Below are 24,736 nucleotides of genomic sequence, written 5' to 3'. Positions count from 1 at the left end.
ATTTGGGCAGCTGTTTTCATCAGGTGTCATCAGTATGTCAGAGTGCAATCTAAGATAGTTAACAGAACATTCAGACTTAATTTTTAAAAAGTTTGCTTGTTTATTGAAAAAAGTTTTATGTATCTGGTCAGTCATTACCTGTATTGGTTTGATTCATTAGACTGACTACAAGGGTTGATTTTGATCCAAGTTTGTGTGATACAAATGTTGAAGCTAATGTTGAGCTTTGATTACTTTGCAAAACCCATCAATTGCTTATTTAAAATATACAGGCCTGCAAGAACTTGGTCTTCAGCATGTCTGAAGACAAATTGGTCTGTGCAGAACACTGCCAAAAGATCTAAGTAAAACATTCTGTTAGAGAGCATTTTTATAAACCAAGTCTAGAATATAAAGCAGTTCATATAGAATACCACACAGAGGACAGAAATATCATTCACCTAGCCTTTCTCTGATTGTTTTGGGTTAAAATCACCACAGCTATATGGTGATTATATAAAGCCTTTTCAAGTGTTGCAATGTTTCTAGACTTTGAATAAAGAACAAGTTGTCTTAATATAACTTTTTTACAAGTTGAACTCCTTGTTTTTCAGAAAAAAATAAAACAGATATGAAAGAAGGATATTGCTAAGATACTGTTCACAAAACTGCATTTTAGGTAGTAATATTAGTAAATTAGTAAAGATTTTCCTCTTTAGACAAGCGCATCCATGGCAAATGTTTTTAATGGAATGCTAACCTTAAACAGAATTTCCTCCTCCGAAAAGTTGTAAAGTTAAAAGTTTGCCATTTAGAACAGAGATTAGGTTTTGCTGTGGTAGTACCTTATTTACTGGATGTTACATTGCTCTTCAGTTCACAGAAGGGGACACTTTTACCATTTCCTCAATCCATCTGCAGTTTCCTGCACCATATCTCACATTATTCCCAAGGGTTCTCCAGTCTTCAAGAACAGATTTTCAGGGGCTGAAGGGGGCTGCAAAGGGAAGGGGAAAAAGCCCCACTCTGTGAACATGAACTGCATTCTGCACAGAAAGTATGGATAAAAGTCAATACCTTTCCTTCACTATTCTAGCACAGCAATTAAGACCATCTGACCACATGCAAAATGTTTTATGTTGACTGCTCCCACTTTTATTGAACACCTAGCTTTATATGATATTACAGCACAAATGTTTAAAATGTGTCAGACATGTTTAAACTTTTAGAAGGGATGTGATGGTCACAGGATTTCTTGTTGGGGCATGTGCTTTCTAGAACTTGGATAATATAATTGTTTTAGTTGAGGTAGCAAGTTTCAACCTATTAAGTTCTGAAGTAAATGTTGAATTACATTATCATACATATATCCCATTCCTGTCACAAAACTTTAATAATGTAAATTTTCAATGCACATGTGATGTTATCACTGTCCTTGCTAAAAGAAAGGGGAAGGATACAATTACAAAAGTGCTTGGAACAAAATTAGGTTAACTGAAAGCACTTTCCTGTGGACTGCATCCTTTCTGCTTGGAAGCTCCTGAACTTGGGCGCTTCTAAGATTCCTATGCTCTGCCAGGTTCAATCTCCCAGAGTTTCACTAGACAGCTCTTCTGAGGAGGGAGGCTAGAAAAGGTTTGGCATAAATTGTATCCTGTCCTCTTCAGTCTACTCTGTCATATGCACTGGAATGCCCTCTTTCCTCCTCCTCCAAGGTTACTGCTATGACCTTTGGAGGGAATCAAACATGGTTCTTCCTGCACTAGCTGTGAAGGGATGGGGAATGGGAGAGCTGAGTGCTGTCTCTAAACTTGAAGGGGTTCCAAAGCCGTTCTGTGATCCTTGGGATGCTTGCCCAGGGATCATTGGATTGTTCCCTAACTCAAGAATAAAGAACACTCTGTAATAACTTAAGTGAAAATTTCAGTCTGATTCAAATTTGTCACATAATTTCACCCTCAATGCAATGCTTCAAATCCAGTTCTCTCATAGTAACTTTGACAGGCTGAGAAAAACCTGTTTAAGATTAACTAGCAAGCTTCAGGCTTTACTGAATTTTCAACCTGAATATCCTAATGCAAACTCAGTTGATTAACTTACTATGCCCCAACAGCCAAAATATACAAATTCCTTTTATCAAAATAAACACATTATGGTTATTTTCCCACTTACTACTCAAGGTAACATTTGTAGTCATAAGAGAATTCCTTTATAAGGAAAAACAGGGCCTGTTCCACTATAATGTTTTGCATTTGTGGTTTTAGAGTGAAAATATTCCAGACATAAGCATATGAAAATCTTTTACTAGAAAGTGTCACAGATACATGTTGTTCCAGAATGATACTATGGATGAATTATGATGTAGATTCAGGGGCAGTGAGAATAACAAAGAATCTTTACAAAGAAAAACTGGTGTGGATATATGCCCACTATCTCATACATGCCATCATCAGCATCCCACTATTTCTAGTTCATTAAGTTGCTGCCCACTGCTGAATATTGCAATGTGAGCTTTACTGTGTTGAGTTGTAGGGGTGTATGTATGTGTGTGCCTACCATGCAGGCATACAGTGTCCCCTGCAGCTGGGGGAAATGCAGGAGTCCTGACCTCAGAAGCTGATTCTTCTAATACTTAGGCAATTCTTAAACGGATGGAGGGACAGAAACCTCACAGTCTAGTCAATCAGAATTAAACTGTAGAACAAGTGGCAGGAGGGCTCACACCGACCATGAAATGTTTAAATAGGGGTGGGGCCAAGCAGGAGCCAACCACCCTCACTAAAAAAAAAAAAGTTTTGTGTCAGCCGTGAGGCTATTTAAGTACTTTTAATTCATTGCTCAGCCCCACCTGGAGATTCGTGGACTAGGTTTTCAAGGCTTGTTAGAACCTTCTTTCCATTTACTGAGAAAGTAATCCAGTCAGCCTGAACAGTCCAACAGTGAATCTAACCATATCTAATAAATTATTTTCTTGTCATTAGGGAGTGGGATAAGCAACTTTATTACTGTTTGTCTTTTAAAGATAATTCTTGAAACCCCCTTTCCTATTAATAGTGTGGTTCCTTTTATCCCCCATCTCTGCTTGCAGTGAGGTTGATGAGAGGTTTTTTTTTTGGGGGGGGGGGTGCACACATGCTTTGGTGGTCAGATGTTCCAGAAAAATCTCATTTAAAAATGGGTCTTTGAGTGCATGGAGGAAAATTACTGCTCTCTTTGACCATTTAGCTGAGTTTGTGATTTCATGGAAAATTATATGGATGCCCTATTTTTTCCCAACTGAGTTGATTTTGTTTACTTAAAAGTAGGCAAGGGATGCGCCCTTGTTTCAACATTTTCTTGAGAGACACAGAAAGGAAAAAGAATGAATACTTTGTTTTAAAGATCATTCATGTGTCTGTGGTTCAAGGAAAAAGATAGAAATCACTTTAAATCTATCTTAATGTTTTCATTCTACTGCTATGAAATAAATTAAGGGTGCAATCCTATGCACATTAAGATAGCATCACTGGTTGGCAAATACTGTAACTCTAGTTTTTATTGCTATTTAAACATGCATAACATTGTGCTCTAAAAAGATTTTAAGTGATTCCCCGACCTACAGAAAACAATGGTGTTTCATCCTCACCTAAGCTGTTGTTTCTGAGATACTGAATTCTCATTCTGGGGGAAAAATGCTACACAGCTGGCTGACTATTCTGCCTTTTACATATTCTCTGCTGTTTATGCTTTATCAGGTAGTGTTGTGAAGACCCTATAGTGTATGGGCTTGCAAACTTTTCTGTTTTTATTCTGGAGCATGCACAGTTGACTCTACTACTGCTGATCCCTTGGCTCCACCTCTAGTGCCCCACATTCTACACCACTTGTCAGGATGGTCATCACTGGATGGAACCAGTTTTCACCACTGTTATGTTCAATTCATGAGATAATTGAATTAAATGTAGGGAAATGTTAGAAATAGTCTCTTCGTGGCTCACATTTATGATTCATAGTTCTGCCTCAGGCTGGACCTTATATTTGTAAACGAATCAAAGCTCTTGTACAGCCTTTCCCAGCTTGGTACCCACCAAATGCATTAGAGTACAAATTCCCAGCCAAGGTGGCCATTAACCATGCTGCTTTGAGGGAGTAACTGTAGGCCAATGAAACTGGTAGGCACCAGTTTGTGGAAGGGTGCGTAATATGATAAAACCCTTCATATTTGGTCAATAACGTTACCTCAAATTGACTGTTCCTAACTTTAAAATACTTGTTGTAATTCAAAACAAAGAGCCTCCCCCCATCTGTCTCTTTCTCTATCATTCACATTTTGTATTGAATCAGTGTAATGAGATATATGAAACATCAGGACAACTAAGGAAAGTTCCCATTTATGTTTTCAATTAAAATAAAATTATGAACTGTTTGGCCTCCTTTCCCAAAGAATGTATATAGTATGGGAGCAACTCTCTAGAAAGATTTCAAGGAATGACCCTTTCTGCATACATTTACACTGAGCAAAGCTTTGCATAAATGCAGTTTATATAAGCAGCACACAACAGAAGTTTACTTCAGGATGCTTATGTGCAAGCTTATTAAAACTAAATATAAGAAAGTACATTTTACAACAAGAAAAACTCAGTAAAGGAACAGAAGAATTAATTTTAATAAGAAGAGGCAGATACTTAGCTTTTGTACAAAAAAAGGAAAATGTTTTAAAATGAGAGGGCTAAATAGTTTAGACTTTGTTCAATATGAGCAAAGCACCATGTATTTCACTGCAATTAATATTCTAAGGATTAAAAATCTCTAAGCAGTAATAATAAAGTTTGAACACAGCCATGCTCTGAAGATATCACTGTACAACACTGAAACTCCTATCTTAAGTAATACTTTATTTTTAAATGTTTTTCATATCATATATTTAGGAGAATACATGTGATATTAAAACAAGACGGAACAAGGGTTTACACAAAGTCTTTTTTAACTTTAGAATGAATAACAGAAGATAACCAAGGTAAGTTAGATAGTGCTAACAGCCATGGAATAAATTCATTAGCCAGCACAAAGCTGTAGTTGTACCCTAAAAACCTATTAACTCCAAATGAATTTGAGGCCATGCACTAGATTATAACAAATATTTATTGGTATTGGTATCCATCTTGTCTACAGATTAAAATGCTAAAACAATAAGCATAAGGATTACACTTGACTTTTATTCAAAAGCCAATTATTTTGTCTCAATCTGTTCTTCCTCTTAATACTATTGTGTTTGATGTGGTCACTAGTTAATGGATCTGAAGATTAGTAACAATCAATTCAGACAGAGATTCACTGACTATGGGTTTTCATGAGAATTAAATGAAATTGCTTTTCCATCTCAAACATTTGGGGCACAGCAGGCTATAAATATAACAATATGTATTAATATTAAAGGTACACTTTAAGATATATGCACCTGTTTACTTTTAGGTCTATTATAATAGCAAGCACTGATGCACTTAGCATTATTCTCTTTTAGTGAACAGGCTAAAATGTATTAGAAAAAATATATATTTTAGGAAAAGGTTTAAACAATTTATGCATATTTCTTAGAAAGACACTGAAGACAATATTCCAGATTCAGCCAAATTTTGTTTTCTAGCAGCAAGCAATCCTTGAGTTGTTCTAAATACTTAGCTCATAGTTTCTGGAGGTCCCCTAGAGGAGAGAAATTAAACATGCACTAGCTACTCCAACAAGCAAAATCAGCTTTAAGTATTTCTGTTTGATTGACAAAACAGGTATAACTTCAGAAATGGTATAAAACAATGCTGTATATATAACACTGATTTCTTTAAATGTGTCAAATATCTTCTGGATCAAGAAGTGGTACACTGATGCTTATTAGAGCATTCTGTGATCCTATTACATGACTAACACATACCTATCCCTTTCAGGAATCATACTCAAACAAAAATGTTGAGGATTTTTAACCTTCTAATATCAATAAACTAATTAAAAGTAAATATATTTAATCTTCCAAAGCATATTGTATATACAATTACTGAAGCTATAATGGTTCTGAAAAATTTGAAGTATGATCTGTCAGTTATTCAATTTAATTGTTTAATTTAAAATGTTTCCAGTCATTTAGAAGAAAAATGTTTTCTATATTTTCAAAATAATCTATTTTTCCCAATCTGTTAATACAACTTCTCTAAATATATCTCAACCATTACTAAATAATGATGTCTTTAAAAAAAGCAATTGTAACCATAGCATGATATACTCAGCATCATATGACATCAGGATTACTTTATTACTTATTATATATAATATGATATACTGTCAGATAAACTTTTTTTCCAAAACAGAGTCTTCTTTTTTCCAAAAATGTAATTGCAAAATGTAACAATATTTCATGAATCACACTCTCTGGTATGAAGAAACCAGTCAACATACATACATACATACATACATAAAAGGGATACTAGCATTAAACTTCGCAAATAGGTGGAAAAAAATGCATTTTATAGCATCATTATTGACCAGCCCGAAAGCTTTCTGAATTTACTGGTAGTTACAAATGCACACACTCTCTCTGTCTCTCTCTCTCTCATATTCTCTCTCTGTATAATTAAAATAAAAGACCCATGTTTAAAAACCTCTTGACAGTAGAAATCCAACATAACCATAGTAATTTTGAGTTTATGGTATTGTAACAAACATTTGTTAAAAACTGTATTAATGGAACCAGTTCATCCTGTTAACATATATATCAGATCTTAGCTTTTTAAAAACTAGTTTTAGTTCAAAAAGCTATCAACTAATTCCTATTAAATACGTTCTAATCTGATTTCTAGGGATATTCTCTACAAAGTAACACATTTGGCACAATAAGTGCAAGAAAGATTATAGCAGCTTATTTCAAGACACTTAGTTTTTTATATTATATTTCTTAATATTTGAAAGTATGTTTTTCTTCATTCTCTTAGCCTTGTTTATTTCTTCTTCCTTACACTTTAACTCAATTTATATAGCTTGAAAATTATAGATAATCATTATATTTATGCCTTCCTTATAGAATACATTCCTTTTAGAGATACACAATCAAGAAATATGAAGCAGCAACATCAATATGCTTATTTTTATTTTTTTTCTCAGGATTATAGCAGGTGTATCTGTGCTTAACAACATCTTTTAACAGTTCTAACATTGAATGCAATGTGGAACTAAAAAGAATATATGCAGATATATACAACATTCTGTTAATATGAGAGTTCCTTAATCTACTAGGTGCCTAAAATATAAGCAAAAGATTTTTTAGAAATTCATATTACAAGGCTGTTAATATATGTAATAGTAACATGACTACATAATATTCCTACTTGTTAACTTCAGCTTTCAAATTCAGAGTCCTATGTAACTCTCTCAAATTCTAGTACTACAAATCTGTGGTAATTAAAAAACAAAACATAAACCGTAATATGCTAACAATTATATTGATTAAGGGTGTTCAACAGACATGGAACTTTCCCTGAGAAAAATAGTAAGTGAAAATTGAATTCTTACATACAAGATTCCATGTGTAATTTCTGCCATGTCCTAACCAAGACAGACTGCTAAATATACATGTTTAGGATTGGTAGCTAGAATTTAAGATACCCTATGCTAACCATATACTAACATACTAATGATTAGTTAGCATTAAGTTTTCAGATACCTAAGTGTTACAGCTATAGCTACAGAAATGCAGATATCAGGTATGCACTAACAGCAGATTTCTATTTGTTACTTATACAACAGCAGAAAAAATAAAATATACACTGTTAGAAGGGGGGGAAAGCACATCAGTATTTATAATGAGAAGTCATCTAATCTGTCCACTCTGTTTCTATCTACAAATCCATAGTATTTACAAATCAAGAACTAAATTAAAATTTTATCTTATGTTTTCTTCCTAATACAGACATGCTCTTTCCTATGATCTTTATGTGCTTAATGCAGTAGCTGTCCATCATATTTTAGTTTGCAAATAGATTTTTATGTCAGTTAAGTACAAAGTATTACATTGTTTTCATATTGGAATTATTTTACATAATTCTCCAAGGCTTTTAAAACAGTAATTGTTTAAAGATGGTCAACAACTTGTTTGGACAGATATTAAATCCTTCTACCTAAAGAAATGAATGACAGCTGCTTTCAAAGGCATATTCTCATTATCTGTTCAGATCTTTTAGCACTACCATGCCCCTCATGAAGAGACTGAATACTATATATAGAAATATAAATTCTGAAAAATCAATATATTTTTTCAATATCCTTTTAAAGTACATCATTAAATACTTTAATTTATTAAAATGTCACTATTGAATACAGATGATAAATGTAGGAAGTTTTCAAGATGTTTTTATACTTTTATTCTAATGATAAGACAAATTCACAAAAGGAATGGATCAGATGAATGTATTAAAGTGAGCAACCGGAAATATCTGTACTGACAGTAAAATAGTGATAGTTGGGCATAACTTTGATAAAATGTTATTAACAGGATGACCTTTAATTTTAGTTAAGTTATATTTCCACATAACATAGTTTTAAATCTGGAAAACTGAAAAAAATAGACTTTTGATATTTTGATTAGGAAAACTAGCATTCATTCAGTAGCTTGGCCAATAGAAAATACTTAAGATCTTATAGAATCTCCTTGCAGAAGCTGTAGTGTGTTAGAATGTGTATGAGTGGGTTGCATTAATTAAACTTCTCCAGATTTCATATAATTTCATAAAACATTGTTTTAACTTAACTAAAACATTCTACAAAAGTGAACAAATGCAAACTTTCTCAAAGATCAGTACAATTTTCCTAACACCTATTCATCCACTTGTTCTAAAGCTACTTTTTTCAGGCAACTATGTTTCTTAACAAAGTTTTAAATAAATCAAATACAGTGTAGCAACAGTTACTTTTCTCAGTCTCCCTTAAATGCATTGCTGCAACAAACACTCAGAATAAAAGGAACTAGATTTTCATACATAAAGTACTTTCAGAAAAGAACAGGAAAATAAAATTCCAAGTAGAGGTTTCAGAAAAATACATCCGATTTACAATATATTTATGATGATGCATGTGCACCAAGTACAACACATACAATAAAGCTATATTCCAATACAAGTTTTATACATTTGTATCTATAGAACAGATTTAAAATATATACTGTGAAGGGCAGTAGATTTCACATGTTCCTCCAGGGAATTCAACAATTCATGCCCACATGTTTAGGGTTCTGGCTAATGCCTGTGATGAAGTGTATGTGTGTGTTCCACAATTTTTATAGTACTTCAAATAGATTTAGGATAATAACTGAAAGCTAAAGGCTCAGTTCCTGCTTGTTATCTTAGATGTGCTTACAAACACATTGTCTTTAACCAGTATATGAAAATTACTTATCTACAAACACTAGTTATTCAAGTGGCATTCTTAAAACATATGGCATGCATCAGTCATTTGTCAGGTTTCTCTCTCTTAGGTTTTTTCTTCTGTTTTAATTAAAATTAAAATGTGTATGGCAAGCATAGAGAACACTTCAATAAAATGAAATCTGTAATCTTAATCTTAATAGCTTAATCTCTCCCTGATAAAATAACTCTTTTAAGAATTATTGATGTAATATTTAAAAGTGATTCTCCAGAAAACCTGACAGTGTTCTGCAGAAGTATAAAGCCACAAGACCATCTCAGGGCCAATGTAGGGCATATATGATCACAAAACCTACAATCTGATGCACACTGGTGAACATACTGGAATTTACTGGCTTGGAAACAGGTTGCAAATGTAGCAGATTATAGCAAACCAGGTTCAGATAGACAGAACAAAAGGAAGTAAAATCCATTAAGTTTCTTTAAAAAGTTAACCTATCTCTTTGGGCAGAATACCTGTTAATTTAGTTAGATTTAAATCTAGATAGGTCAATATTAAGTATTTTCCATGCATATGCAATTTTGCGTAAGAAACACAAAATTGATTACGAATATTTTTGAAATGTAGCTATATTGACCAGAAGGTTGTCAAACATTTACACTAATCCTGTATAGATAAAATTTCACATCAAAGAAACTGAAGAGTTACAAAATAAAAATACAGCAAGATCTATAATGAATACTTATTCCCAACAAATAATCTGGTGTTGAACAAGAAACAATTAAAGCACACACTTATAAAATCTGCTTGCATCATAGTATTTCAACCAACCCAAATTCAGATATATTATGAGTATATATAACCACCCTGTATGTGCAGAATCTTCAAAAATGGAAGGTTATGTTTTACCAGATGTGCTATGTTAAAACCTGTTGAACCAACCTGAATGCTGTTCACAGGTTTATATTTAACTGATACAATAAAACTGAAGACACCCAAACACAAGTTATCAACTTATCCATGTCTACAAAATGGCTTTAAATATATACTTTAAATGGCCACTAGCTTTCATGTGCTTTATTGAGAAACTATGAAATGGAAGTCTATTTCAGTTTCTACACATACCATTCTAGAATCACAACCAAGACACAACCACTTAATAAAAGTTCAGCTAGCAAACACTCATGAGTTGCAAGAGAAAATAATTGCTTGGGTTCAAACAATATCAATTTTTCATACAAAGGAGAATTCCCATAATTGGAATTAGAGCAGCTCCTCCAACATTAGTCACTGATTGGCTTCAAAGTGTGATTTATCTCTTTGCATGTTAATAAATTCAGGACAACTACTTTGCTTTATCTATTCTGCATAGGTGAGGATAAAGAGGAGAAAAGAGGAGCTGTCTCTTTAAGATGCTCTGGTCTATCCCTTATCCCACGTGGAAACCAACATCAGCAGCACTTTCGCATTAACTTCAATGTGATGCAAGACTAGGCATCTTTTATATATATAAAGCAAGAAAATTATTTATGGAATCCAAAAACTGTTGAAATAAACATGCCAGGAAATAATATCGGTTTTCTCTGAGAAGAAGTGACTCCCTACGTAATTTTTTAAAATGCTCTCTGGAGCACGTTGCTTCAACTTAGCACTATTCCAATAGAATGCACTTTACAGATAGGGGACCCAAACATTGGGATCCACAGCCAAAGAAAAGGTACTCCATAAACCGGAAAGAATTACTCGCGTGCATTAGATCTTAATGAGATCGTGAGAAAAGCAATACATAGGTATTACATTTCGCGCCACCTCCCCCCCTGCCATCTCTGCCCCCCCGCCAAACAAAGAGCATGAAAAGGAAGGTACAAAGTTTGGCAAATCTAGCAACCGCTCCTCGTTGCCCCAAAGTTGTGCGGCTCGTGCATTCCCACCTCCTGCCACCATTGAAGCGAGAAAGGGGATTTTCACGTTCTCGCATTGTCGGGAACGAGCTCTAAAAGGCTTTTGCCTTTCCAAAACTCTCACCAACAACAAAAATAGGCATCAGTTTTAACTCCTTGCTCTCTGCGGGCTGAAAAACCGACAGAAGAAGACGCGGGGCTCACTCCGTCCTCTTGGAGGGAAATCGGGGAACCGATACGATATGGGGCAATTTTTAGGAATTTTTTGGGCTATTTTTTATTTTGTTATATGCCTCAGTTCTCCCTCCATTTTGGTTGTTTATGATACTGACAACAAGCTATCCCTGCTCTCTCTCTGGATCTCTCCTGCTTTCAGTTAACGAACCCCCCACTCCCCAATACAACCCACCCACCGGTTCGCTCGCCTTCAAAAACTTCTCCCTAAAACCCACACAAGAAGGGCAAGAGGAGCCTCTCGGATCCATCGAAGTTAAATAGGAGGCAATTTCGTTTTTTTATGTGGTGGAGGGGGAAGGAAAAAAAAACTTTTGTCCAAAAAAAGAGGGAGAAGGGCGCTCCATGCCCCAAAGTGACTCCAGATCCCCCTAAAGCTTCAGCCGCGGGGTCCCCGGTTCTCTGTCCTGAAAGTGGAACCCCCCCGGAAGGTTTTTGCACAAAATGTGGCCGGTTTGACGCTACGGCTGAATTTACATTAATTTTCTCTCATTTTTGGGCACCGCGGGCTCTAATGTCTTCCGCTCCCTTCTCGCTGCTACTGCTGCTGTCACTATATTCACAGCACAGACGCTGAAGCTCAGGGAAGGGGGGGGAGAGAGACACACACAGAAGAGCGGTGGAAAAGGGGAAACTTTTCGCAAAGTTTCTGGAAAACTGCTCAATTACTAAAACCGAGGCGAGGGAGGGGGAAAAGACCCTTTTGCAGTCTCTCAAGAAACCCTCTCTGGAACAGGGAGGCAAGAGGGAGGGGGGAGAAGAACAAGAAGAAGGAGAGAGCGAGGAGGGAAACTCTAGCCAGATCGCTGAAGAAAGTACGGCTTATTTTTAGGGCGCCCTCCCGGCTTCTGCCTTGGAGCCCCTAAGAAAGGCAGCCGAAACCAGACGTGCAAAGGAGGGAGATGGAGCCGCACAAACTTTCCTCATCGCTGCTGCTGCTGCTCCACTCTTCTCGTCCCCCCTCCTTTTCCTCCTCCCCCTTCAGAATTTAAATAACCCTAATATTTCCCTGCTGAACCCCGGCTCCTGAACCCCAAATCCGCAACAGACTCACCGCGGGAGCCTCAGCATCCCCTGAGCGCCCTCTTCCCGCCTTTTACAGGGTTCTCCGATTTTTCTGTAATTTTTTCCCCATATTTCGGGCTGGACGCGGCGGGCCTGGAAATTGTTTGCTTTCCCCTCTTTCCAGCAGCCATTGTAGTGTATGCGCTGCGGTGCAGCGCAGCCTGCCGCACACGCCGCGCCCACACCGCCAGCCGCCCACACGCGCCGCGGGTTGGACACCTCCCCCTGTCACTCAGTCCTCTAACCACGCCTAGGAGATGGCGCCTTCGGCCCTCGCAGAGTGTCCTATTGGTAGGAGGAAACGCCACTCCGAGAACGCTAGGGAGGAACCGGGAGCGGATAGGCCATTCTACGGTTACTTCGGCTCTGTCTTTCAAAGTGCTCTGGCGAGACTGACTGGGCAAGAAAGATGTCATTATCGGCCGGGCTCTGCAGCCAACATCGAGGTAGGGTGCACCATTTATAAGGTGCCTGCCCAAGCCGCTGACGTCTTTCGAATTGGAGTCGGGTTCTCAGTTCGGGAGTTCTGATTGAGGTGAGTGTCGCCTCCCGAGAAGCTCCCTTGCGGGAATGTGGTGCCCCGATGGGTCTCATGAGCCTAGTTCAAGCCGTACCCGCCCTCCGTGCTCCCATTACAGAAACATCCTCCCGCTTGTTTTCTTCTCTAGAGCACGAGGCCGGTTCGTCCAGATCAGCTTCTTGAGCAGGGAGAGTGGAGGGCAAAGAGGCCGGGAAAGGCCCGGCACTGAGACGGAAGCCGTTGCGAGTCGTCAGTTTAGAGATGAAAGGAAGGGTTCTGGTGGAAACGGAGTGTGGACCTGCCAGATTTGCTGCCGGTGCGCTCAGGTGAGTCCTGTGGGGTTGCGCTCTCCTTGCGGCTGTTTGCTGTTCGGCCGGTGCTCTTCCTCCTGCACCACCGTTTGCCCTTCTCTCGACATGGCAGTTGCAAGTAGAGCGGGCTTCGACCAGCAAGGTGCTACCGGTTTGGTGCGCCCTGTAGTCCAGTGGCAGAGAGGGCTGCTGGCGGCGGGGAGCTTCTCGAGTTCTTCTGGGTTAAAAAACAGCGCAGGGAGGCAGGGAGCATCGACGTTAGAGCGTCCCAAACTTCGCTGTGCTCGAATTTGCCCTTGGGGTTAATTATTCCCGACCCGACCTTTTTCCTTTCCACTCAGTCTTCCGGTTTTGCAGATTGCATTGTGTTTTATTTCCCTGCCCTTAAGTGAATTACAAGGGAAGCAGGATACCAAGTGCAAGGGCAGCGGTTTCCTTCGTTATTGTGGGTACCGAGAAGCCTTTGGTAGAGGACAGAATGCTAGAGTAGATGGACTTCTGAGCCATATAAATGTTGAAACTTCACATGACATCCAGACTTATTATGTAGACATGTTGAAATTCTTTTCTGTTACTTAATCCAGTAGTAAGCAGACTGCAGGTTTAAAGTATCACCTTTATTTTGAAAAAGATCTTCTCTAATCTGAGTCTGGTACAAAAGTATGAGCTTAGAGTCAAAGAATTCTGAGTCAAAGGATTTGTTATGAGTATCAGAACAGAATGGTGCTCACAATCATTCTATGTAATAATACACTGCTAGTACCCCCACTTTTCTTCGTATCTAAAGTGTAATTTAGGGCAGGGACTAGGGAAGTCACTTCACTGCCCCCATTGTTAAATATCTTGTCAGTGCACCAGCCACCCGTCCTCAGACTCTGTGTGGCTTTTCATTTCCAGAAATGAAAAATCTGCTTATTTAAGGGTGCAATCGTGTGCATATTTAGAGCGGGGGGTGGGGCGGGAGGGGCTGTAGTAGCTATAGGTTCCTTTCTGCCTAAACATGCATGGAATTGCATTCTAAGTGTAGTAGGTTCTTCACAAAATGGCACTACTTTTAAAAAAATCATGAGATAACTTCCTTAAAGCACTGGAGAAATTGGGAACACAATGGTTTTGTAAACAAAGAATTGTACTTTGGTTCCATAAACTTAAGCTTCTCATAACCACATGACAGTGTGGGAATAAAGCTGTGAAGAGGGGATCAGAAACTTTGCTTCTGTTTTCAACTAGCTATGAATTATTGAAATCAGGAAAAATTAGCTTTAACAGTTTTTTCAGCTATCTATAATTCAGCACTTTCTGAATATAGCAAGCCAGGATCTTAAGGCATGGTTCGAAGTTGCTATAGATTTGAATGGGAAGCCATGTTTAAGTAATTCAGGAAATGTTGAATTATGTAGTGGCAGTGCAAGGACTAAATATGGAAGACCAAGATTCATGCATATCCCTGTTTAATAAGCTTAACATCTACACTGGGCCACCAAGTAAAAATTGAACACATTGTGGAACACATAAATGTAAAATTATAGATGCATTTGCTTTATCAAAACAACCACAACTCTATACAGTGAGATGAGGCAACTGCATTCTAAGATAAGCACGTATATCCTTTGCTCGCTGGGGAAAATGGGGGTGGGGGATATACTTGAGAATAGGAACTGTCACCACAGTGAAAAGAGTTCTGTGGCTCTTGAAGAGGTAGTTAATTTATTATGCTATCAGCTTTTGTGGACACTGTCTGTTTCCTCAGATACATCAGTGTGACATGATCCGTTGATTTTGGTGCAACATTGGCTTATCTTCTGAAAATTATAACCACAGAGGTAGGCAAAACAAAGATTTGATTATATTGATACTAGTCTTCTAGCCTGATAATTTTCCAGACATCTCAGGAAAGCTTATTCTCTCATGTTATCCATGTAACAGGTGTACATCTCAGCAGAGCTTGGAATTCTAGTGGGCTTTGGCCGCAGCCCTATGTGACCCTCGGGGAAAATATTAAGTGCTTAGTTCTGGGGTGGGATGAGGACTCATCTATTCCCTTTCCTAAGTATTTATTGCTGTTAACATATGTACATCCTTAGAAAGGCTGTAAATTCTAATGATGATAAAAGCTGTTTGTTTGTTTGTTTGCTGTCTATGAAAATTACCTTCTTTTTTCTAGCTTCTGAACTTAAAAAAACCACAAACAACATTTTAATGTCTAAAAAACTACAACGACTTCGAGATCATGACACAAATCCATGTATTAAGGTAAGAAGCTGAATTCTTATAAATTTTGATTTGTTTGTTATGTAGATTTGAACAATAAACCATGTTTTCTCTTTGAAACAAACTTATTTATTTATTTATTTAAAACATTTCTATGCTGCCCCCATCGCAACAAAACCTCGGGGTGGCTCACAAAAAATACAAAAAAACCCCATACATAAACAATAACAATATAACAATTTAAAAGAAAAAAAATAAAAACATTTAAAACCCCTGGTGCATTCTCGGCTAATTTAAAATCCTAATAAACACAATAATTTAGCAATTAAAATAAGTTTTAAATAAAAAGGTCTTAGCCTGGCGCTGAAAAACAAATAATGACAGCGCCAGGCGGACCTCTCTGGGGAACGCATTCCATAGATGGGGCGCCACCGCAGAGGAAGCCCTCCTCCGGGTACTCACCCTCCTAATATTATTCACAGAGAGGGTTCCCGGAGAAGGGCATCCGTTGCTGATCTCAAGGGGCGGGAGGGCATTTATGGGTGCAAGTGTTCCTTTAGATATCCCAAGCTGTTTAGGGCTTTATAGGTCATAACCAACACCAAATAAGCCTGTATTAGTTATGTATTCCAAGAGCAAGTTAACGAGATTCCTCTGGGATGTATAATTTGAGAATTGCAACAGATCAGTAGGCTATACAGTTGTAAACTATTAAGTAAAAAATAAGATTTCATTTCCACACATGCACAGAAGATAAAAGCAATTTACTGCCATCAGCTATGAATATATAAAACATTCTATTATACATTATTAATCCCTGTTTTAAATACATTAGTTCAGAATTATTTCTCAGCACCTAGTAATGATGTTGATCTGGTGCTCCAAGTTTGTTACTGGAAATAGCTCAACCATTCAAAGAGCAAAAAACACAATTGAAGATCTTTTGTGCTGTTCAACACACACACATAGATTCTTTCTTGAGCCTATGGGTTTTACCAGATATGAAATAGTTTGTTCAGTCTTGAAATAGTCAATAATTGAGTAGGATTAGTTATACATACCAAGTGCATCTGTCTAAACTTATGCATGCATCATTGGAAAAAGTCAAGTGTGGAACATCCAGGCTTCTCATTAGTTTGCATGGCTTGTCTTTTCTAACTGAAGGAAAATCTTTTCTTACTAAACTTTATGCTTATATATTAAAGGCACAGTCATATCAATTATGCCCTGGGTGCTCATAAATCAGAGTCTTTTGAGCATCCAGTGCAGAGCAGGAAGAGCAGTGGAGGGAATCTTTGCATCTCCACACCTCATGCTCTGCATTTTGGCTATCTGGTTGTCTTGCTTCAGAGGGGAGGGGAAGGAAGTATTCTGACAGTGTTAGGGCACTGTCAGAATACTTCCAATCCTGACTGCCCCTTTTCTTTCCCTGCCCAGTCACTGAAATGCCCCCTTTATTCCCTCTCTAAAGTCTGTTTTCTGATCTTGGAGAGGCAGCCAGTACACCAGCTACAAGTGAGCAAATCCAAGGTGTCAGAGCTTTATTTCTGGCCTTGGGAACAAGGAATCTGAATTATCCTGTGGCTCCTTAGATGCTTTTAGGGAGCTACTGGATCACTCCCTAAATTAATTCCTGTAAGTAATACATTGTGTGTAATTCTGACTTCTTCAGAACTTTATTATTATGGCATTTTTCATCCTGCAGGAGCTCAAGGCAGGTGACACAGTTTTCCTATCTTCATTTTATCTTTGCAACAAAAAACCTATAGTAGGTTTGACAGAAAGTGAGTGACTGCTCCCAAATCACCCAGTAATTCTAGCAGGGAGTAGAATCCAGATGCCCAGGTCACCAATCCAACACTGCAACTGCCATGCCACATTATTATACCTTCTTTTAAGCTAAACTAAATGATGCTTCCAGAAGCCTTCTTTTAGCATAGAATAGCTGTCCTGGCACTTGTGCTTGCTTGCTCGCACATGCTCTCTCTCCACGCACACATGTATATGTGTGTGTGCGTGTGTGTGAGAGAGGTCAGGATCTCTGCCTCATTCTCAGCAAAATTTAGCCAACCTCACCCTATGTCTTGGCAATGCCCTTGCTTGCATTTTACAAGTAGAACTTCCTGAGCTTGATATTTCTCTTACATCCCAACTGTATACTCAAGAGAAAACAGCTGTCAGTTGAAGGTGCAGTTTATTTAGTTTTCTAAAACTAAGGTTTAATGTAATTCTTTTAAAAACTAATTAAAAAGAAAAATATTTTAGTGTAAGGCTAAAATAAGAAATGGTATACATTTTTCTTGTACATACAATTTTTTCTTGTACATACAATGGGTAGATTGTGACCTAAATCACCCAGTCTTCTGGGTGGTACTGCCCATAGATAGAGAGTTCAGAGCTGTTCCTCTATCCTATATTCTGCCAGCAAGAGCCAGGCAGAACAAAGGGAAAGCAATTCTCCTTCTGCATACAGAAATATAGAAAGTACCTAGAAGGGCCTCTGAGCCCTTCTGGGTGACTTACCTTTCCATCTGTATGGATGGCACTACAGAGACTATAGTATATTGTATATCTTGGCCTCTTCCTTTCACTTACCACTATGTCCCCTTTTACTCCTTGAGAATTTGACTTTGAGAATGCATCCATAGTGAGGGGAAGGGATGTGGGAGAGAAAGTCTGAAGGAGCAGTGAAGATCTACAAAGGGATTTCATCCACAACTATAGGTAAACTACAAGCCCGTAGAAGGAAAGCTGAAACATGTTGTCTCAGGGCCATATAATTGGTCTCTTATTTACCTAATGCAAGGTAAGCATTGGTTGGCGTATGCTCAGCCAGCACTTTACCCTTATCTGCAGTTGGGGGGACTTCAGATATTCCAACTAATGTACAAAACCTATTACAAATAGATTTTTTTGGCACAGATGATTGTTTTGATTTGTTTCATTTAGAAAATAATGTTGAGGTATCCAGTTCACAGTTGGGTGCAGCTTTTATTTAGATTGATAAGTATGAGATTCTTTAAACATGCTGCCTAAATTTGGAAACTGCAAAGCAGTTTGGAGTCAGTTGCACTTTAACCCTGATAGGCTTACTCAGAAGTATATCCCCTTGAATGTAGCATGGATAAGTATGCTTCAGATTGCAGTCTTAGACCAAACTTTGAGGAAATGGATATTAGTACTATTAAATTAAGAAAGTTTTTTTCTTCACATAAGTATATATAAGATTGCAGTTCTGTTGTTTAGCAGTGGTTCAACCAGTCTATGTAGCACTACTTAAAGCTGAAAGTACATATTTGGGTCTTGTTACAAATCTGATTTCTTTTCATATTCAAGGAAACAGATGCATCTAGAAAATGTATGGATGACAGTAACTACAATAAAGATGCATGTGCCAACTATTTTTTAAGGTACAGAAACTGCAGAAAATTCTGGGTAAGTAGGCTTGAAATTGCATCACTAATTGTATTATAACCAGAATGTTCATGGCTTTTTTTCCACCCACGTGGAAGCATAAGTTCAGTTTGGTAATATTGAAAATAATAGTGGAAAAATTGCAACATTCACAGGGCAAGCTATCTTAAAATGACTGTAGGTATATAAACCCAGAATTATAATAGAGAGATTTGAATAACCCAACTCTATAATGTATTTATTGTTGTTAGTCGTAAAGTCATGTCCGACCCATCACAACCCCATGGACAACATTCCTTCAAGCCTTCCTGTCCTCCACCATCCCCCGGAGCCCACTTAAACTCATGCCGACTGCTTCAGTGACTCCATCTAGCCACCTCATCCTCTGCCGTCCCCTTCTTCTTTTGCCCTCAATTGTTCCCAGCATTAGGGTCTTCTCCAGGGAGTCCTTCCTTCTCACTAGGTGGTCAAAGTATTTGAGTTTCATTGTCACTATCTTCTAAAGAGCAGTCAGGGTTGATCTCCTCTAGGACAGAATGGTTTGATCACCTTGCAGTCCAAGGGACTTGTAGGAGTCTTCTCCAGCACCACAATTCAAAGGCCTCCTTTCTTCGGCACTCAGCCTTCCTTATAGTCCAACTTTCACAGCCATACATTGCAACTGGGAAAACCATAGCCTTGGCTATACACACTTTTGTTGGCAGAGTGATGTCTCTGCTTTTAGTATGCTGTCCAGATTTGCCGTAGCTTTCCTCCCCAGGAGCAAGTGTCTTAATTTCTTGGCTGCAGTCCCCGTCTGTGGTGATCTTGGTGCCCAGGAAAATAAAATCTGTCACTACCTCCATTTCTTCCCCATCTATTTGCCAGGAAGTGAGAGGACCGGATGCCATGATCTTAGTTTTCTTAATGTTGAGTCTCAAGCCAACTTTTGCGCTCTCCTCCTTCACCCACATCAAGAGGCTCTTTAGTTCCTCTTCACTTTCTGCTATTAGAGTGGTATCATCTGCATATCTGAGGTTGTTGATATTTCACCCAGCAATCTTAATTCCAACTGGTGATTCATCCAGCCCCGCCTTTCTCATGATGTGCTCTGCATATAAGTTAAATAGGCAGGGTGACAGTATACAGCCTTGCTGAACTCCTTTCTCAATTTTGAACCAATCAGTGGTTCCGTGTCCCATTCTCACTGTTGCTTCTTGACCCACATATAGGTTTCTCAAGAGACAAATAAAATGGTCTGGTACTCCCATCTTTTTAAGAACTTGCCACAATTTGTTGTGATCCACACAATCAAAGGCTTTAGCATAGTCAGTGAAGCAGAAGTATTATAATGTATAGATAGACTTAATTCCAATAGGACAGTGTAACACTTATTGTATTCATCAGGAATGATTTCCTGCAGCATTATATGTTTTTACAGCCTGCAACTTACAGATCATAACTAGCTGAAACCAACTTCATGGTAGTCAGGGTAACTGAGTGCAACTAACTGGATGTTGTGTTTCTCTGTTCAACTAGTAGAAACCAGATGGTTTTCCTTTTACTGCAGATAGTAGCTTCTCAGCTGACGGTGTTCACTGAAGCTGTGGAAGCTTTCTAAAATGGGTCCCTCAAAGTACATCTTTGATTCCTCTCTAATACTGAAATAATTTCCCATGTATGAGGCTGAAAAAGCAAAAACCAAAGTGTGGTTCTTCAGGCAGTTCTAGGAAGTTCAAATTTCCTGGTTCAGATTTCTGCAAGAAATTATTTCAAGGACAGTTTCAATCTAAAAAAAAATGTCAGTTGTCCATTAGTAGTCATGATTAGAGGACATGATTTGTATTCTGCCTTACATGTTTGTATTCTGGTATGAGTAGTTAGCCTTCTCTACTAATATTTTCCTGCTTAACCTGCTTCATAGTGAGACAGTCTTTACCATCTTGATGGGCCCAGCTTTCTAGGAATTGCTCATCTATTATAATGTAATGTGACTCTTCCAACTGTCACACACATTTATCTTGATTCGTGTCAACAAAGAAAACTTTAATTACCTTGCAATTTATGTGCACCTGTGCACTGTTGCATAACAACAGTTCTTTTTGTTAATCTAGTCTCATGAAACACAGGTAAAAGCATGTCTTTGAATTGCTGAAACTGGAAATACAGTATCGAAATACTTCAAATGCCTACTTTGTTGCTAATTAAGTGTATTAATATGTGATAAATGAGTACTTTTTATTTTTAGAATGGGATTATGATGCAAAGAAGAATTGATGGGATACAACCAAACATGCCTACAGCAGAAGAAAGAGAGAGAATCATGGCTTCAATGGAAAGAATACCATACTGATCATGCAGTGGTTTAAAATGTGCAATACTTAATGATAAACAAGGTGCTCTGAAAAGTGTGTAAAACTACCATTGCTTCTTTAAGCATCCTTGTACAATGTTCTCTGAACTATTATTAAATTACTGCCTCCATAATATGGGTTTTATTGCAACCAAACAGAAACCTTAAGACCTGACGATTAACATGCAGGAAAAATTCAGTGACTGGCTGTTTTTATGAAGAAATTTCATAATGTTTTGTGCTATTATAAAGATACTGAAAGGTAGGATGCAAAAATATAGTAGTGATGGATTTTTAGTTAACCTACCATGGCATCTTAGTTTTGTATATTATCAGTGACTCTTGTTGCAAAGCAGCTAAACATTCACTATTAGATTTGTTTTTCATAATTAGGGATACTTGTGTTTAAGGCATTTTTGCTATTATATCAGTACCACAATTCCCTAACTGATAGAGCAGCATATTTCAATACATTTGTGGACATTTGCACTATTAATTCAAAAGTGGAATTCTTTGCTGTCTCTTTTAGACCAGTTATACTTAAATACTTTAGTAGAATAATATAGTATAGCTTAATAGATCTTCAAATAAACCATGTATCATAATTTGTTTGCTATAAACCATGCAAGTTATTACTGTACAAATTTGAAAGTAATCATGACTTTGCAACTTAAGAATACATATCAGTCTGTGAGGAGTCAAGTAGCACTGATTGTTCACTTTAAGTAAATTTTAAGTGCATAGGCATTGAAGCTTGCATGCAATCACTTCATGCAGATAGGCACACTTAAAGCGATCATATGTTATTCTTATTTTCTTCAAAGGTAATAGCTTATGATTCCATCCAGTCTTATGTTAAACTTTGGGGTTCTCTCATAGTACCATATTTTCATGTGTTTCCACCCTTTGAGGCAAAGACCTTTTGAGTTTTGCTATGGTAATGTCATCGGCTACCTCACAGTTTGAACATAAATGGGTTACAGGCTCTTTCTTGTGGTGTGGTCCAATTAGTTGTGGGGCAACAAGATAATTTTGCAAGGGATGAAATATAGTAATGTAGGCCTGTATAATTCTTGAGGGAAGAAATAGTGTGAATCTCAAAAGTCATAAATGAAGCAGTACTGTTCTGCAAGCACAACCATATTTTGAACACTGAGATTGTGTTATGTAATAATGCCTTGAGGACCACAGCTTCCCATTGCTTAGGTACACAATGCTAGAGAAGACCATAGACCAGCATCCTAGTGTCATTCTATTAATGCAGTAGTAGGATGGTCTTCTGGTGCAATGTCAGTAGCATTAGCTTGTGTGCTGTGTTTTATGTGGAGTCCTGTTGTGCAAGCTGATGCTATGGGCATGGTGCTACAAGTTCCTTCCACTAGGACAATGAGGAATCACAGCATATGTTTCTTACCATAGAAGCTCCTGATTCTTCAAGTGCATCCTTCTATTCTAGTTTCATATTGCTTATACTAGACTAGCATAAACTTTGAAACTCCATTTTCTCAGTGGAAGAGCCCTTCTATATGTAGGACACCTTTGTATCATTACCATGGCTGATTTCCTGACTACTTGCAGTTAATGGTTGATGCATCCCTACACCCAATGTTCATTTTACCACTGAAAAACCATATTGCTAAATCAGATACCTTTAGCTTTAAACTAAGAATTCTGGTTGACTACAATTCTAAAGTTACTGTGCAGGTTACTGCTGTTGAAACTGCACAGTAACACTGAAACTATAATGCTGTCAAGCTGTTGCTGTTATGTGCCATCAGATTTTCCCTGACTTACAGCAACCTGTGACTGAATACCCTCCAAAATATTCTTTCTCTGACAACTAGCTCAGATCAAAGTTTATGGAATTGATCTGTATCGTATTTGCTTTTTGCCTTTTTCTGCCTTTGACTTTCCCTAGCATGGTTGTCTTCGATGAATTTTGCTTTGTTAGAGTGTGCCCAAAATAGGACAGCCTCAAGTTTCATAATTTTTGCTTCCAGTGCAAGATCTAAGACCTACTTTTTGTTTTCCTTTCAGTAGGGTATTTGCAAGACTCTCCTCCAGCATCCTCTTAAAACATACCAGTTTTCTTTCTCTCTGCTTTCCTCACTGCTCAGTTTTCATGCCCATACTTATTTATGTATGTATGTATGTATGTATGTATGTATGTATTTAAAACATTTCTATGCTGCCCCCATCGCAACAAAGCCTCGGGGTGGCTCACAAAAAATAAATACATAAATGATGATAATATAACAATTTTTAAAAAATCGTTTAAAAACCCCCAGTGCATTTTCAGCTAAAATTTTTAAAATCCTAATTAATTCAATAATTTAACAATTAAAATAAGTTTTAAATAAAAAGGTCTTAGCCTGGCGCTGAAAAACAAATAATGACGGCACCAGGCGGACCTCTCTGGGGAACGCATTCCATAGATGGGGCGCCACCGCAGAGGAAGCCCTCCTCCGGGTACTCACCCTCCTAATATTCACAGAGGGTTCCCAGAGAAGGGCATCTGTTGCTGATCTCAAGGGGCGGGAGGGCATATATGGGCACAAGCGTTCCTTTTGATACCCAGTTCCCAAGCCATTTAGGGCTTTATAGGTCATAACCAACACCTTGAATTGGACACAGACTTCAATCGGGAGCCAGTGGAGCTGACAGAGAACTGGGGATATATGAGAACAATGCCCAGTCCCCGTCAGCAACCTGGTAGCTCTATTCTGCACCAATTGAAGTATCCAGACCGTCTTCAAGGGTAGCCCCAAATAGTGATCAGAATACAATAGTGTAGATGATCTTAGCCTTGATCTCCAGTGAAGGATGCTTACACTTGATGATATTTTCCAGTTCCTTTGCCCTTCCAAGTCTCAGTCTTCTCATTTCTTGGTGACTGCAGCTGCTGCATAGAACCAAATAACAAATGCATGACAGTATTTGGTCAAATTCAAAGAAAATGTTGTGTTACTTGACATACAACCTAGCTATTGATGTACCATAAAACCCTTGGTGTGCCTACTTACTGTAGAACCTTTTGTGACAGTATTTACCTTACCTTACCAATTTTCTGGTCCAGTTCAACTGTTAAAGTTCATTTTTTATAGAAAGGTTCAGAATATAAGAGGTCATGGCTTGAGAAAGAACTCTAAAAAGGTGCTGGAAAATCTGTGTAAAACCCGGTATTGGTTGTAGTATGAAATTAAAAGCTGATTAACTTTTCATCAGAGTCACATGTTAGAGAGCAAGGATGGACAAATGCCATAGCTCCCATTATCGCAAAACTGGCAATGAGTGATCAGAATTGTATTCTAATAACATTTGGATGGCCCCACATTCTTCACCCTGTTACACAAAGGCAAGCTGTGCCGGAGAAGATTCAGCATAGTTT

General features: G+C 37.9%; 2 protein-coding genes across 12 annotated transcripts in view; one reads left to right on the top strand and one right to left on the bottom strand.

Annotated features, from left to right (window-relative positions):
- Positions 1-12,703, bottom strand: part of PLAG1 (PLAG1 zinc finger) — a 40,035-nt gene extending 27,332 nt beyond the window's left edge. For 8 of the 10 annotated variants that reach the window (XM_044423875.1, XM_044423873.1, XM_044423882.1 and 5 more), the window contains exons 1-2: positions 12,550-12,703; positions 825-976 (exon numbers count right to left, since the gene is read on the bottom strand). The gene's annotated coding sequence lies outside the window, so the exon portion shown is untranslated. The remainder of the gene's footprint in view (positions 1-824; positions 977-12,549) is intronic. The other 2 variants (XM_044423874.1, XM_044423872.1) reach the window with 1 other exon arrangement.
- Positions 12,704-12,952: 249 nt separating this feature from the next.
- Positions 12,953-21,479, top strand: CHCHD7 (coiled-coil-helix-coiled-coil-helix domain containing 7). 2 transcript variants are annotated; one of them, XM_044423884.1, is made up of 6 exons: positions 12,953-13,095; positions 13,229-13,406; positions 15,142-15,214; positions 15,556-15,644; positions 18,939-19,037; positions 21,244-21,479. In XM_044423884.1, exons 4-6 carry the CDS (start codon positions 15,591-15,593, stop codon positions 21,346-21,348), a joined length of 258 nt encoding a protein of 85 aa, XP_044279819.1. In that variant the 5' UTR covers positions 12,953-13,095; positions 13,229-13,406; positions 15,142-15,214; positions 15,556-15,590; the 3' UTR covers positions 21,349-21,479. The 2 variants fall into 2 exon arrangements, with proteins under 2 accessions (XP_044279819.1, XP_044279820.1); XM_044423885.1 differs by lacking the exon at positions 15,142-15,214.
- The last annotated feature ends 3,257 nt before the right edge of the window (positions 21,480-24,736 follow it).

The sequence above is a fragment of the Varanus komodoensis genome, unplaced genomic scaffold (assembly GCF_004798865.1).
Source record: "Varanus komodoensis strain SLA01 unplaced genomic scaffold, ASM479886v1 scaffold14_1, whole genome shotgun sequence".
NCBI classification, from domain to species: Eukaryota; Metazoa; Chordata; class Lepidosauria; order Squamata; family Varanidae; genus Varanus; species Varanus komodoensis.
This window is presented reverse-complemented; position numbering and strand designations above follow the sequence as displayed.

What these genes read in the sequence shown, in the direction of transcription:
- CHCHD7 (XM_044423885.1), top strand. Translation starts at nt 15,591, where the DNA reads ATGTCTAAAAAACTACAACGACTTCGAGATCATGACACAAATCCATGT. An exon ending in ACACAAATCCATGTATTAAG is followed by an intron (nt 15,645 to 18,938) that starts GTAAGAAGCTGA and finishes TTCATATTCAAG; the next exon opens with GAAACAGATGCATCTAGAAA. An exon ending in GAAACTGCAGAAAATTCTGG is followed by an intron (nt 19,038 to 21,243) that starts GTAAGTAGGCTT and finishes TTTTATTTTTAG; the next exon opens with AATGGGATTATGATGCAAAG.